Source organism: Acanthochromis polyacanthus, chromosome 13 (assembly GCF_021347895.1).
Source record: "Acanthochromis polyacanthus isolate Apoly-LR-REF ecotype Palm Island chromosome 13, KAUST_Apoly_ChrSc, whole genome shotgun sequence".
Lineage (NCBI taxonomy): Eukaryota > Metazoa > Chordata > Actinopteri > Pomacentridae > Acanthochromis > Acanthochromis polyacanthus.
The window spans coordinates 35578195-35590784 of NC_067125.1; the positions used below are offsets into that span (position 1 = coordinate 35578195).

Sequence of the window (12590 nt, forward strand, 5' to 3'; positions counted from 1 at the left end):
TGCTGCTGTTGTTGTTGTTTGGTGACAAGGAAAAGCCAGTACAGTTACAAAAGAAAGGAGTTTACAATAGTGAAGAAAAAGATTCATGTTCTGGACTGACCTGCAACAAATCTCAAATATAACGCTGAAGATCTCACATCATAAGACAATCAGTAAAATACTGGAAGGTCTTTAACCTTCCCCAAATACCTAATCACTGTCAGTGCCTGGTAAAGGTCCACTCCTTTTAAAATTTGTGCCAAGTTTTGTCTTTTTTGGACAGTCCATAGTGACAAGACGGAGAGGAAAACTGAGATCAAATCTTAAATAATATGCTATGTGCACTGTAACCATTAATCTTGGTTTCTTGTTAGGAACTGTCGCCTCTAAGGTTTTTTTATTACACTCGACAAAACTCTTGGAGTGTCACAGATGATGTTATACAACTGCTCTCATCCATAAAGTAGTCCTTGTCGTGATGAGCGAACCGACTCTGACACGTAAAATTAGTGGAATGGCCCTTTAATCATGAGGCGACTGCTCTTAATTACTCTTTATATACATCAAGGTTTTTTCTAACATTTTCAAGTATTACATCTTTAAAATACTTTAACTTTGCTCCAATTTGTTCATTAGTATATTGGGTATTTCAGAATAAAACTTCATTAGTGGGTAAATGATCTGATGAAGATTCAGTAAAAGACAAAGAGCGTCCTTCTGCAGAGCTGACGACACACCAACTGGCAGGCAATCTGGTTAGTTGTTCACTTCAAACACGAACAGAAAACACACATTTGTATTCCTCCCTCATTGTCCACCTCTCTTTTGTGTCTGTCCTCGTCCAGTCAACACTGTCACCACCTGAATCTGCCTGTAAAATATGTTTGCGCTGACATGATAGCTCCTTTAAACAAAGGAAGACGGAGGAATTAGGATTAAAAAAGCAGGAAATATAATGAACAACTGTTGAGGAAAATGCATAACAGAAAAGGTGATAAATGTGAGAGTCGCCATAGTCAGACAGAAAGAGACAAAGAACTCAGTGCTGTTGTTGTGTGTTTGTGTTTGAGCTGTGAACCGGCCACGCGAACCCGAATCCGTCCTGCTGCCACTTTATCACCTTTCTCTCTCTCTCTTCTTCACTTCATTTTCAGGCTCAACGTCCATTTTTTCCCTCTCTCTCTCTCACTCTCTCTCTCTGCGTGTCTGTGTGTGTGTTGCTGCTTTTAATAGCATCACCATGGAAGTGAAGAGGGGTTGCTAGGTAACTGGCTGGCGTCTGAAAGGGTGTTTGATTGGCGGTCACACAGACATACGCAGCGGTGGAGTGTGTGAGGGTTTGTGCGTTGGAACATCTGTACAAACTGTGTCTCCATCTGTCTTTACATTCAGAGGTGGACATGTCAGTGTAAAATATCACACTTTTTAAAGCATTTCTTCGCTCACCGTCGCCTCAGATTGTAGCCTGACTTTTTAGTGAACTGTTCTGAATGCACCTTTATCAGCCCTTTGTGGCAGCTGCAGTGTCAGAGAGCGTCTACAGGAATGCATGACATGGAGAAAAACAGCAGACCTGGGGAAGATATGACATCATAGGACACAGTGGTGACACCTCGAGGATTTTATCTGTTACTGCAGAAGCCTTTGTCTGCAGGTGTCTGGCAGGTTAACAACAGTTTCTTCAAAAAGCATCAATGCAGCAACGTCAAAATGTTGCATATAAAATCTCACTTAAGTAAAATCACATAAATATTAGCAGAAAAATGTAGTTAAAGTATCAAAGTGAAAGCACTAGATTGGTCACACTACCTGATGTATTCTATATATGTATAAATGACATCATTACATTATAAATATTCAGCATCAGTGTATCTGTAGCATGTTGTTGTTGTAGCTGCTGCAGATGGAAACTGCTTGAACTATTTTATATAAAGTTTTATATACAGAGACAGATGATAAATCTGAGGGTCATCAGCTGATTACTAGGAGAGAGAAGGTAGAAGAAGTAAAAAATGAAAAAAGTTTTGATACACAAATCTGTTTTGAGCTTTTTGACCTTTCCTTTAGATATTGGCTCATGTAAACATTTACTGAAATGAAACCATGTGAGAAGTTTAGAGGGAGAAACCACTGTTTGGTAGAGCTGTTAACAACTCAGACATTTAAAATGTGACTGTGAATACACACTGCTTTATGTAAGGATTCATATGCCAAAAAGGTTGGAAATCACTAAATTAATCTTTAACAATGTGTTGCACTGTTAAAGTGTCTTATATTATCCATTGTGTTAAATCTTTAGCTTAAATGTAACTGAAGAGAGCAGATAAATGTAGTGGAAGAGAAAGTACAATGCTTCCGTCTGAGTGGAGAGGAAGTATAAAGAAGCATAAAGTGGAAATACTCAAGTAAAGTAGAAGTACATTAAGATTCTACTCAAGCACAGTACCTGAGCAAATGTGCTCAATTACTGTCCACCACTGACAGACAATGTTAAACTGTTCCTGAAACAACAGCAGTATAAAAACCATTAGTACCCATTTCCTCAAGAGCTGTAATAAAGTCTACATCAACTCAACATTTCAAAGGGCAATGTGGTTCTTTTTTGCTCCTCTGCACTTATTTGACAGTTGTACTATCAAAATAAGATTTAAAATAAAACGAAAGACACGATGTTGTGAATAAAATTCAACTTATTGAAACTTTGGTTTCCCAACTTTTTAGTCTCTGAGTGGTAAATATTCACATCCTTCACTTCAGTAAAACTATTAACACTTTTCTTTAAAAAATATTCTATTTCAAACAAAAGTCCTGCATTGAAAATATCCGTATTATCAGAGATAATTTACTTTTGCTTGTTTTAAAAGGACTCAATTCAGATTACTGTCCCATGTGACTGTTCTATGACCAGAAATGACAGCATCAGCTTACTGCTCGTGCATTAATGTAAAATCTAACAATTATTATTTTCTCCATTAATCGACTGATCGTTTGGTTGTAAATATTGTACAAAAACTGAGAAATGCCACGAGGAGAACTTTCAAAGACAATCAAAAGCTGCCAATAACTTTTCTGTCAATCAACTACTTGATTAAGGGAATTATCATTTCAGCCGTACTTGTATAAACTCTTGGGTTGTTTAACGGATAACAAAAAAAATCTTTTTTTTAACATTCTTCCTGTTTTGTGTGCAAAAAAAGCAGAGACATTTAGTGAAGCACTTCAAATATGTATTTCCACTACAGTACTTTAATTAAATGTACTTACATCACTACAAAAAAGCAGAGTATATTTCTCCCATTTTGTCTTGTTTCAGCTGTCTATGATGTCAGCAGATCACTTCACTGAAATCTCACATGGTTTCATTTAAATCATTGTCAGAAGCAAAGATTAGAGAAAAGTGCCTCTAAAAAACTGATCCGTGTAGGGGAGCTTTTGTTTGTTTGTCTGCTGGCTCTGACAACCCCTCACATTTATCTGGTGACCCTTAGGTTGGAAGTCTCCAGACCAAACTACACAACTATATATCAAGCAGGTAGAACTAGCTCAACCTTGACCTGCTGCAACAACAAAAACTATTTAACCTGAAATAAATAAATAAAATATCAGAAAGTAGATGACAGTAATTCAGTCATTCTGGATTCTGAGCAGGAATTGTACTTGATTGCACTAAAAAAGGGGATCTGAATATTTTAAATGACCTCAAGACCATAACAAAAGCACATATAGTACTGACACTGAAGCTTCTTTCTTTGTTTCTTTTATTCATCTCTCATTCATCACAATTCACACGTATTCCTCATTGAACCCAGAAACGTCACAGGTTGAGACTGAACACAACATGGATGTTTCAGTAAGCAGTTTCCCAGGTTTTCCTTGGTTTTTCCTGTTATATTAACAAATATATACAGATATCCCAGGAAGAGCATTGTAATAATAATAATTAATCCTTTCCCATTAATAACAATAAATTTAATAAATACTCAGTGTTCTTGACCACACGAGGAGAATGAGTTCGGGCTCACTCTTCTAGCGACGGGATTGTCAGCATCCCATACAAATAAACAACACACACACTCAAATCCATGCTCACACACACACACACACAGACACACACAGACACACACACACACACACTCACCTAAGAGAAACTTGCACAGTCAAGTAAATACCATCTGCATCCAGGATGTCCACTGTACGAAAACAACTCCGGAGATAAAAGTTGATTTGTCAGCCGTGACTAGAGCGCTTTGAGTCCACTCTGAGTCCACACAGAGGCTAACTAGTTGCCACTGATGCTTGAACACAGCAGGTCAGAGGAGAGAATGTGGGGAAGAGGTTGATGATTCTTGTTTCGCGTCCATTTCGGTGGCATGAGCAGGATCCAAAGAAGTGCTACTGCGAGGAATGTTTTCATCGAAGAGATGCAAAAAAAAAAAGGATGAGAACCTGCGGAGCAACCAGCAGTTCTACTTGGAAGAGATGCTGCGTCCAGCGAAACCATTCACACGTAAAATAGCATGCACTGAAAAAGCACCAAACATCTTTCTCATCCACACATGTACAGTAATATATACACATTCACACATGGAGAAACACACCTGGGCTGCCAAAACCAATAGAAAAAAAATGTTTTTGCTAACAGGTCGCAGCAGGGATGGTGCAAGCACTGAGAAAATAAAACTTTTTTTGAAGGCTGAGGATTGAACCAGTCCACCAGTGCTGTGAGGAATAAAAAGGCTTTTTGTATCTCCTGTCTCAGTGTTGGAGGGAAAAGGACGCTGACGTGTGAGGATGAAGGGGAGTTTATGGGAGATGTTTGTGCACCGGCAGAACAAACGGTGTGCAAAATAAGAACAAGGACACTCTTATAAGAATTTTAGACAGTCCAGCTCCTCTTTTTCTTTTTTTTTAAATCAGGGAAACACTCCTGAAAGTTGGATGAGGACTTTTCTGGTCTTTTAAAGTGTGAAGGATGCAAGCAAAAGGTGAGAAGCTACACAGACAAGCAAAAGCACAAGCGAATGGATTAAAATGACCAGTTAGCAAAGTCAAAAAAGTGGCTTTTTAAGTGCTTGAATGGCTTTTGAGGAGTCTTGAAGGAAATGTGATCCGGTCATGAGGTGCTAAGAAGCAGGCAGAGATGGCTTCTGAGTAGGGAAAAGAAGGAAGGGTAAAGTAGGGTAAGGTGGGTGGGTGAGCACTCTACAAGGCTTTTAAAAGGCCTCTAGGACCCTCAGTGTCGTGCAGGTTAGTGAGCACTAGCAGGGAATGGCTTGCTGTCAAAGATTCACACCTCATTAGGACACTAAAAGGGCACACAAGAGTGATGGCTTCCAGTAAGTGCCTAAAAAACATGACAAGAAGTGGGATGTTTTTGCAGACTTCAGTGGGTGCACTTTGCTCGGCTCAGACATCAGTAGGCGTTCCTCATTCAGTCTAAGCTCAAAAGTCTCGGAACACAAGTCTGAATGCAAAAAAAACAATGTTCACTATGAGTACTGTTGTCCACACAGAGTTGCAGACTGCCGCTGTCCACACAGAGGGACGGTGGGGTCCAAACTCTGGCCCTCCATGTCCATGTCCATCAGGTTGGGCCGGGCGGCGCTGGCGCTGCTGTCGCCCGAACCGAGCGGACTGTCGCAGCTGCTGCCCGGCGACGAGCTCAGGGTCCGGGAGAGAGATCCGAGCTTCCAGGGGTCCGGCTTTATCCGGGCCGGGGTGGGCCGCGGCCGGGGGGCGAACTCCAGCGTCTTGGGTCTCTCCAGGGGGCTGATGAGGCAGAGAGCGTCTGGGTCGGGGATGGGAGGAGCTGGAGCTTTACGCCGATGTGGGACGGGGAAGATGGTGGAGGGATCTGGGAGTCGAGGGATGTCCAGAGTGTCGTGTGTACCTGAGTGAGAAAAGAAAAATCTGTCAACATTCAAGCAAACAAACATTTTGTGGTTCAAGCTTCTGTGTTCGATGCTTTTTTCCATCATGCATCACAGTTTAAAACTATCATCTTCTGTCAGCTTGGACACTATTTTCTAACATTTATGGACGAACAATGAGTAGAGAAAATCATCTGCAGACGAATCAACTAGAGAATATTCAGCAGCTGCAGCCCTACATCAAATAATGAGGCTTAATGAAGTGTTTTGCATGTTAACCCACTAACTGCAAATCTGTGTATAATTCACAGCCACAAGATGAACCCTTTGGGGTGTTGGTCACATTTTGCTATTACAGCTGCCTCAGATCTTTTACTACACTGAATAAAAGTTGCAGCAAACATCATGTTGCTTTTATTTCTCATCATCAATATTATCAATAAAATCACTGTTGAAGCAGAGACTGCTGGGAGTTTTTTAGTGCTCGTATAAACTTCTGGTATCTAAGCTGTCAGAAAATCAAACCAAGAAGACAAACAAACAAAACTAGCAACCAAGCGAGTCAGGGTCATGCCATTGTAACATGTTACCCACCTTTTCCACCTCCACATAAACATATCAGATGACACACCTTTAACATATTTTACTACATAAAAGTCTAGATTCCTAAAATATCTTTTCATCCAATTGAACTGTCATTGTTTGGTCTGTGCTATTTATCTATTAGATTAAGCTAAATAGTTCAACATCCATCCTTTCCTTTTAGCTTTAAACTGCTTCAACTAGCTATCCTCAACAGTAATTAACAAATTCCACTGTCATCAGGACCTTTATGTAGCTATTTCAACTACTTACTCGCTTTTACATCATTAAAACCCCCCCCCACTATTTTCATCGTCTTTCTTTGTGCATTTCTTGTGACTGTCTACATCAATCCACCACAATGTTAAAACTAAAGGAAGACTAACGAATGACACTGATTATCTCTGTACAATGCAATGTTCTGCAGAAAAACTGTGGGTTCTGGCTTTCATGGGCACGTTACTTCGTTTGACGTTACTTGTGCTCCTAGTTTGTAATCACTGGTACACAATATCTAGTTTGAAAGTCAGTCAGAAACTGATCTCTTGCTGCTTCTTGTTGTAGCATCTCATGACTCTTAAAAGTATATGAGTACATGTAAATTAAATGTTTATGTGACAATGTGGTTAGTGGTTTAAAGCTTCAAAATTTCAACCCTGGAGTGTTATTGGAAGACAGAAGACTTTTTTTTAACTTTTGTGACATTTTATAAAAATGTTTCATTTTCTTGTTGAAATTCAAAGACAATGAAGTTCCCATATATGGTGCCTTGCTTCTTAGTGATAAAAAACAAACAAGAAATGTATATTTCATCACTTAGCACAACTATTCAACTGTAAAACGTGTCAGTTTCATCAACTAATCATGGTTATTTTTAACGTTTTGAACAAAAATATGGAAGAGGACCGAGCCGCAAGTCTGTCTTTATCCAGTTTGGGAAGAAAGAGAAAGTTTGATACATTCCAGGCCTCTGCCGGTTGGTCAAATGCCACGATTTAAGTGTGCTGTGATGAAGAGTGATCATCGCTGATTGGCTGGGTGAAAACCACATACTTCAACCTCACTGAGAATCGGGACCAGCGCCATATTTAATGTGTGCAGAAGTTACCAAATATGATCACTTGTCCAATAAAGGGGTAAGAGTTAGACAATCTGAGTCCATCAAGTTTTGTGTATCTTGGGTATTTGAAGACACTTATCTCCACAAACGTGGATGAATTGTCATTAAAATATATCCAGATGTGTACTGCAAATAATCTTGACTATGGGCTTTTATATTTGTTAACAAACTGGCTAAAAACTTTAATATATAATGTATCTCTGTACCTTTGTTGGTTGTGATGTGTGCTCCTGGTGGAGGAGGCATGGGCATGCTGCCGTCTGACGGCGTCCTGTGGTGACCCAAAGTTTGGGCTCGGGGTCGTATCGCCCCGTCTGAAGGGGTCCGTCTGTGTCCTCGGTTCAGGGCCATGGCTGCAGACACGTGGGTCGGCGTCAGCGACTGGTTGGGCTCCTTCTTGAAGCTCTCGGCCCGCAAGTCCAGGAGCGGGTTGAGGGCCGGAGCTGGAGGCGCTGCCGGCGTTTTGATCCCCGTCATCGGGGTCAGGGGGTACTCGTCCGGGTCGGAGGGGAGAAGGGACTTGGTGGAGTTGCAGTCGGACAGAGACGACAAAGAGAGGAGTGTCACGGAGGGAGACGGGTCCAAGCAAGGAAGTGTGGAGTCGTGATGTCTGGAGAGGGACAGGGAGAGGTTTCTGCTGGGGGGAGACGTGCTGCGGCGGAAACGACCGGTTCGCTGGAAAAGACCCTCCTTCTTCTTCCGCTGCTCCTCTCGGAGGTCCTGCTCATCCTGAAGCACCTGATGATGGATCACATCAACATGCAGATTATCTCTCTTACAATGACAAAATATCACCAGGTTAGATGATACAAGGTGCATAAACGATGACATTTTAACAACACAGTCTTGAGACCTTCCAGTTTGTGTCTCACTTGAAAAAAAATACAGTTCTGTGATTATCACTGGCACACCTCATTAAAGCAACAGAACAAATCATTGCTTTTATTGACCCCGTGTACTTTATAGCACCCTCATATGCTTCAACAATACTACAAAAACTCAAAATCTTACCAAGTCTATTTGACTTATTTTTAGTCAAAATGTCTCATCCCACTCGATTTAAGATAAATTCACTTAAGAAGTGACATTTCAGCAAGATGGAGGGACTTGTTTTAAGACAATGTATCTTAAATATCTCGTTAAGTCAAACAATCTTGAAATTATCTTGTTTTGGGTTGAATTTTACAAGAAAACTCTAAATAAGTTTAACCCTTGTGTTGTCCTGCAGGTCAAATTGACCCGTTTTAAAGTTTGAAAATGTGGAAAAAAATATATTTTCACAATGAAACTTCTGATGTCCACATTTTCAACATTTTTGGGAAATTTTTTAACATTTTTTGGTGGAAAAAAGAAATGTTAAAAATGTTTCTGAAGAACATTCACAAAAAATGATGATTTTTATGTGAATGTTCTTAAGAGAATATTAGAAATTTTACTGATATATATGTAAACACTTTAGATATTTTTTGGATTTTCTGGGAGATTTTTACTCATTTTTTGAAAATATTTACAAGAATTTTTTGCCAAATTTGGGGGATTTAAAAAAAAAAAAAAAAAACTTTTAAAGGATTATTGGAATTTTCTTCACAAATTTGTAGAATTTTTTTGCAGATTTTTTCAGACAAGGACACAATACTTTTTTTTAGGACAACAGGAGGGATAAACATCTCAAATTAGGAGGTTACATGAAAGCGAAAATCCATTCTTGACAGAAAAGCTGCTCTTTTTTTATAGCATATCTGGCTTATTTCAATAACACCTAAATTTGACAATCTTGGTAAAATATATCTTAAAGTAAGTTTCCCCTGCTAATTTTAAGATCTCAAGATTCTAAATATCATATCTTATTTCAAGAAATCTTACCAAGCCATTTCACTTGTTCTATTGGCAGATTTTTTTCATGTATTTCGAGGTGCAAGTTCCTTCAAGTAAGTTTTTTTTGTTTTGAGAGGGACATTTCTTCCAGCGAACCGAAGGAAATCTCATTGTCATCATATGTTGCTGAAAACTTGCTTTATGTGCCTCCAAAAGTGGGCTATGAAATGTTTTTGGTATCATCATGAAATCACTGGACTTTTGTAAACGTTAGTTGTTGATTGAGACAACTTTTTGATTTAAACTATGCACATTTGGTTATAAGAGGCCTACGCTGACCCAAATAAACACTTATTTTATACCACTATAAATGACTCTGTCTTCTGTAAAAAACTGTTTATGTAAAGATGCCTGACTTTTAATGATGTGAATCGTGAATCTGAGAGAAATTCTGTCCACGGGCAGGATATATAAATAGAAGCAATAAAAACAAACTAGCAACGATAAAATCTCACATTCTGGTGAGATCTCAGGCACGAACCAGCAAAGACAGGTGGGTGTAAATGAAGGCAGCTCCCAGTTATATCAGGACTGCAAACAAAAATAGCAAAAGTGCCGTAATAAACTCTAAATCCACACAGTAAATGCTGCCAAAATTTGCCATTCTGTTAGGAAAAACATAGTCCAATGCAGCAGCTCAGCCATAAACCTGACGGACACTCATTTTCTACTGCTGTTTTCTCACCTGTAGTTTTCCCAGCTGCAGCAGGTCTTGACCCAGAGCCACAGAGGCGAGCAGAGAGGCACAACCCAGCAGCAGCATGTCGCTCTTCTTCCTCTGGCTGCAGCGACGAAGTGAGTCCTGGTAGCTCGCCCCCGTCCCCAGGCTTCCTGACCCGTGACAGGAGCTCGTATTACCGACGACGGGCACCATGTTGGGTCCCAGGCTGCTCCACAGAGGCCCCGAGTCCTCCATGGCCCCGTTACTGCTGGTCTCTGAGGGCTGTAAGGACCCCGGTGACTCCTCGAACTCACAGCACTCCTCTGTGAAAGACGGAAGACATGGACCCCTGTCTGTAAGTGCGAGCTTTTTGGGAGTTCATTTTTCACAACTTAAAAAACAACATATAATATGAATGTAAATAAAATTGTGAAATAAAAAATAAACAACAACAACGGAAGAAATCATCAGGCTGATTGTTGTGGCTAAGTTACTGATGGAGCATTTAAAATAAAAAGTAAAGACTCACCCATTTCATTGAGGCTGGAGAAGCCAGCAGTCATGGGGGCATGTTTGGGGGATTTTCCCAGATTTGGTGCGCTGGACGACCAAACTTTACAGCCTTCACCCAAAGATTTAAGCCTGCAGACATAAAAATACACCATTTTAAATCAAGTTGTCAACATACCAACAACCAAACCTAATTTATCAATCATTAATCAAGACAACAGGTGCTCCAAAAGTAACAGTTTTCATATAGAAAAGGAAAATAATTATGTGATGGCAGCAATAACACAAAACCCAGACAACTGCTCTGCTTCTGGCTGCTGTAATGAAATATTGATTAAAGGGGTTTACTGTGCTATGAATAATTTATTTTTTGCAGAAAAATATTAGAAATATCATAGAAGGAAGTTTCTTTTTGCCTGAGATGAACAGAAATTAAGCCTCATAGTTGAGATTCAGTTTTTTGCAGGAGAACAAATAAACTTTGGTTGAAAATGAGGAATTCAAATCTAAGCGTTTTTCTTTCTATTTTATTTTCTTCTGTAGACTTGAAAAGCTGAAAAGACTTACGCTTTCAAGTGTGTATTTTTTGAATTACTATAAGGACAAATGTGGGCTTTAACTGTTTGTACATCCTCCTACAGTGTAGCCATATCTCAAATCCATTAGTAAGGGATAAAATTAAGCTTTAATCATGGAAAACTTTACAGTATCACAACTCTACCCACTTATTCTGAAATCCTGAGACATTTCAGGAAAATGAGCCATTTGTTTTCATACTAGTAGCAGCTAGTTTTAATGCGAGGAAGTCTTGACTTTTAGAAAACCAGTAAATCCTGCACGTATTTAACAACTTGTGCCAACAATATGCAGAACTTCATCCTATAAAATCAATTCTACACTTGTTTTGGACCAACGTGCTGAACATTGCCACCGTTTTCATGCAGTCTGTTAGCTGTGTGACCCACCTCATCCTGCTTCTTAACAGCACCAGGCCCAGTTCACCAATCTTAAACCTCACCTTCCTGCTGAAACCTAATTTAAACGCAGCTTTTAGGCATCATTTGTGGAAGCTGTGAGCAGTCACTAAGATGCTACTCGTCTCTGTGCTCCTGGTCGCTCGTTCTAACTTGCTTGTGATACTGAGATGCTCGTCCTTCTCCCTGGAAACTGGACCAGCTTTAGTTTTACCTCGTTACACACTCTCAAACAGACTAGAAGTCACTAACACCCCAGTTGCAGCTGAGAACCCGAGACGACCAGTTGTTGCAAATCACAGGTCAGTGTCACACACAAGTCTGCTTCTGGTTAGGCAGGTGAGAGAAACTTATCTTTTTTTTATGTAGACTCGTGTTACAGATTTCAGTTAAATTTTTGATGTCTGAAATCCACTGACAGATATTTATTCTATTATCAAAAATGTAAAAAAATGGAAATTTCACTGCTTTAAATTTATTCATTTCTTACTTTTTGCATTTGAACCACATTATACCAGGTTCAGCTGCAAAGCCACTTATGTAGACGTGTCAAATCTGGACGAGACGTGCACAGTCTGCTACTGACATTATTTCAATTAGAGTACAGTATTATGTTTTCTGGGTTAATGTAATATATTTTATTGATCTAGCTGCACCCACTCGCACTGTTTCCTGCCTTCTTTGCTAGTTTATTAATGCGATAAATGCCTCTGCTTAACAACAAGCATCTCATTTATGTTGCCTACCTTTCTCCAAACCAAAGCTGGGATGTAACACATTCATAATTGTATTTAAATAAGCGTCTACATACTTTTCCTCCCCGCCGACTCTCTCTCTCTGGTGGGTGGAGCTCGGGCCCCAGGTCCGTCCTTTCTTCTTGTTGGCCGTCAGATCCTCCTTCTTACACACAGCACTGCGACCCCACGTCTTACTGCCGTCACTCGGCGTCACTGAGAGACAGAGCAAACATTCAGTAAACTATATATCAACTAGACATATCCTCACTTCACTAATGTGTG

At 39.8% G+C, this 12590-nt stretch overlaps 1 protein-coding gene across 1 annotated transcript in view; it reads right to left on the reverse strand.

Annotated features, from left to right (window-relative positions):
* Positions 1–3720: 3720 nt before the first annotated feature.
* The window catches only part of map3k10 (mitogen-activated protein kinase kinase kinase 10), a 48595-nt gene continuing 39725 nt past the window's right edge, over positions 3721–12590 (reverse strand). The window contains exons 7-11 of the mRNA XM_022221101.2: positions 12383–12521; positions 10617–10729; positions 10112–10410; positions 7758–8289; positions 3721–5869 (exon numbers count right to left, since the gene is read on the reverse strand). Coding sequence (XP_022076793.1) covers positions 5469–5869; positions 7758–8289; positions 10112–10410; positions 10617–10729; positions 12383–12521 — 1484 coding nt within the window. The 3' untranslated portion in view covers positions 3721–5468. The remainder of the gene's footprint in view (positions 5870–7757; positions 8290–10111; positions 10411–10616; positions 10730–12382; positions 12522–12590) is intronic.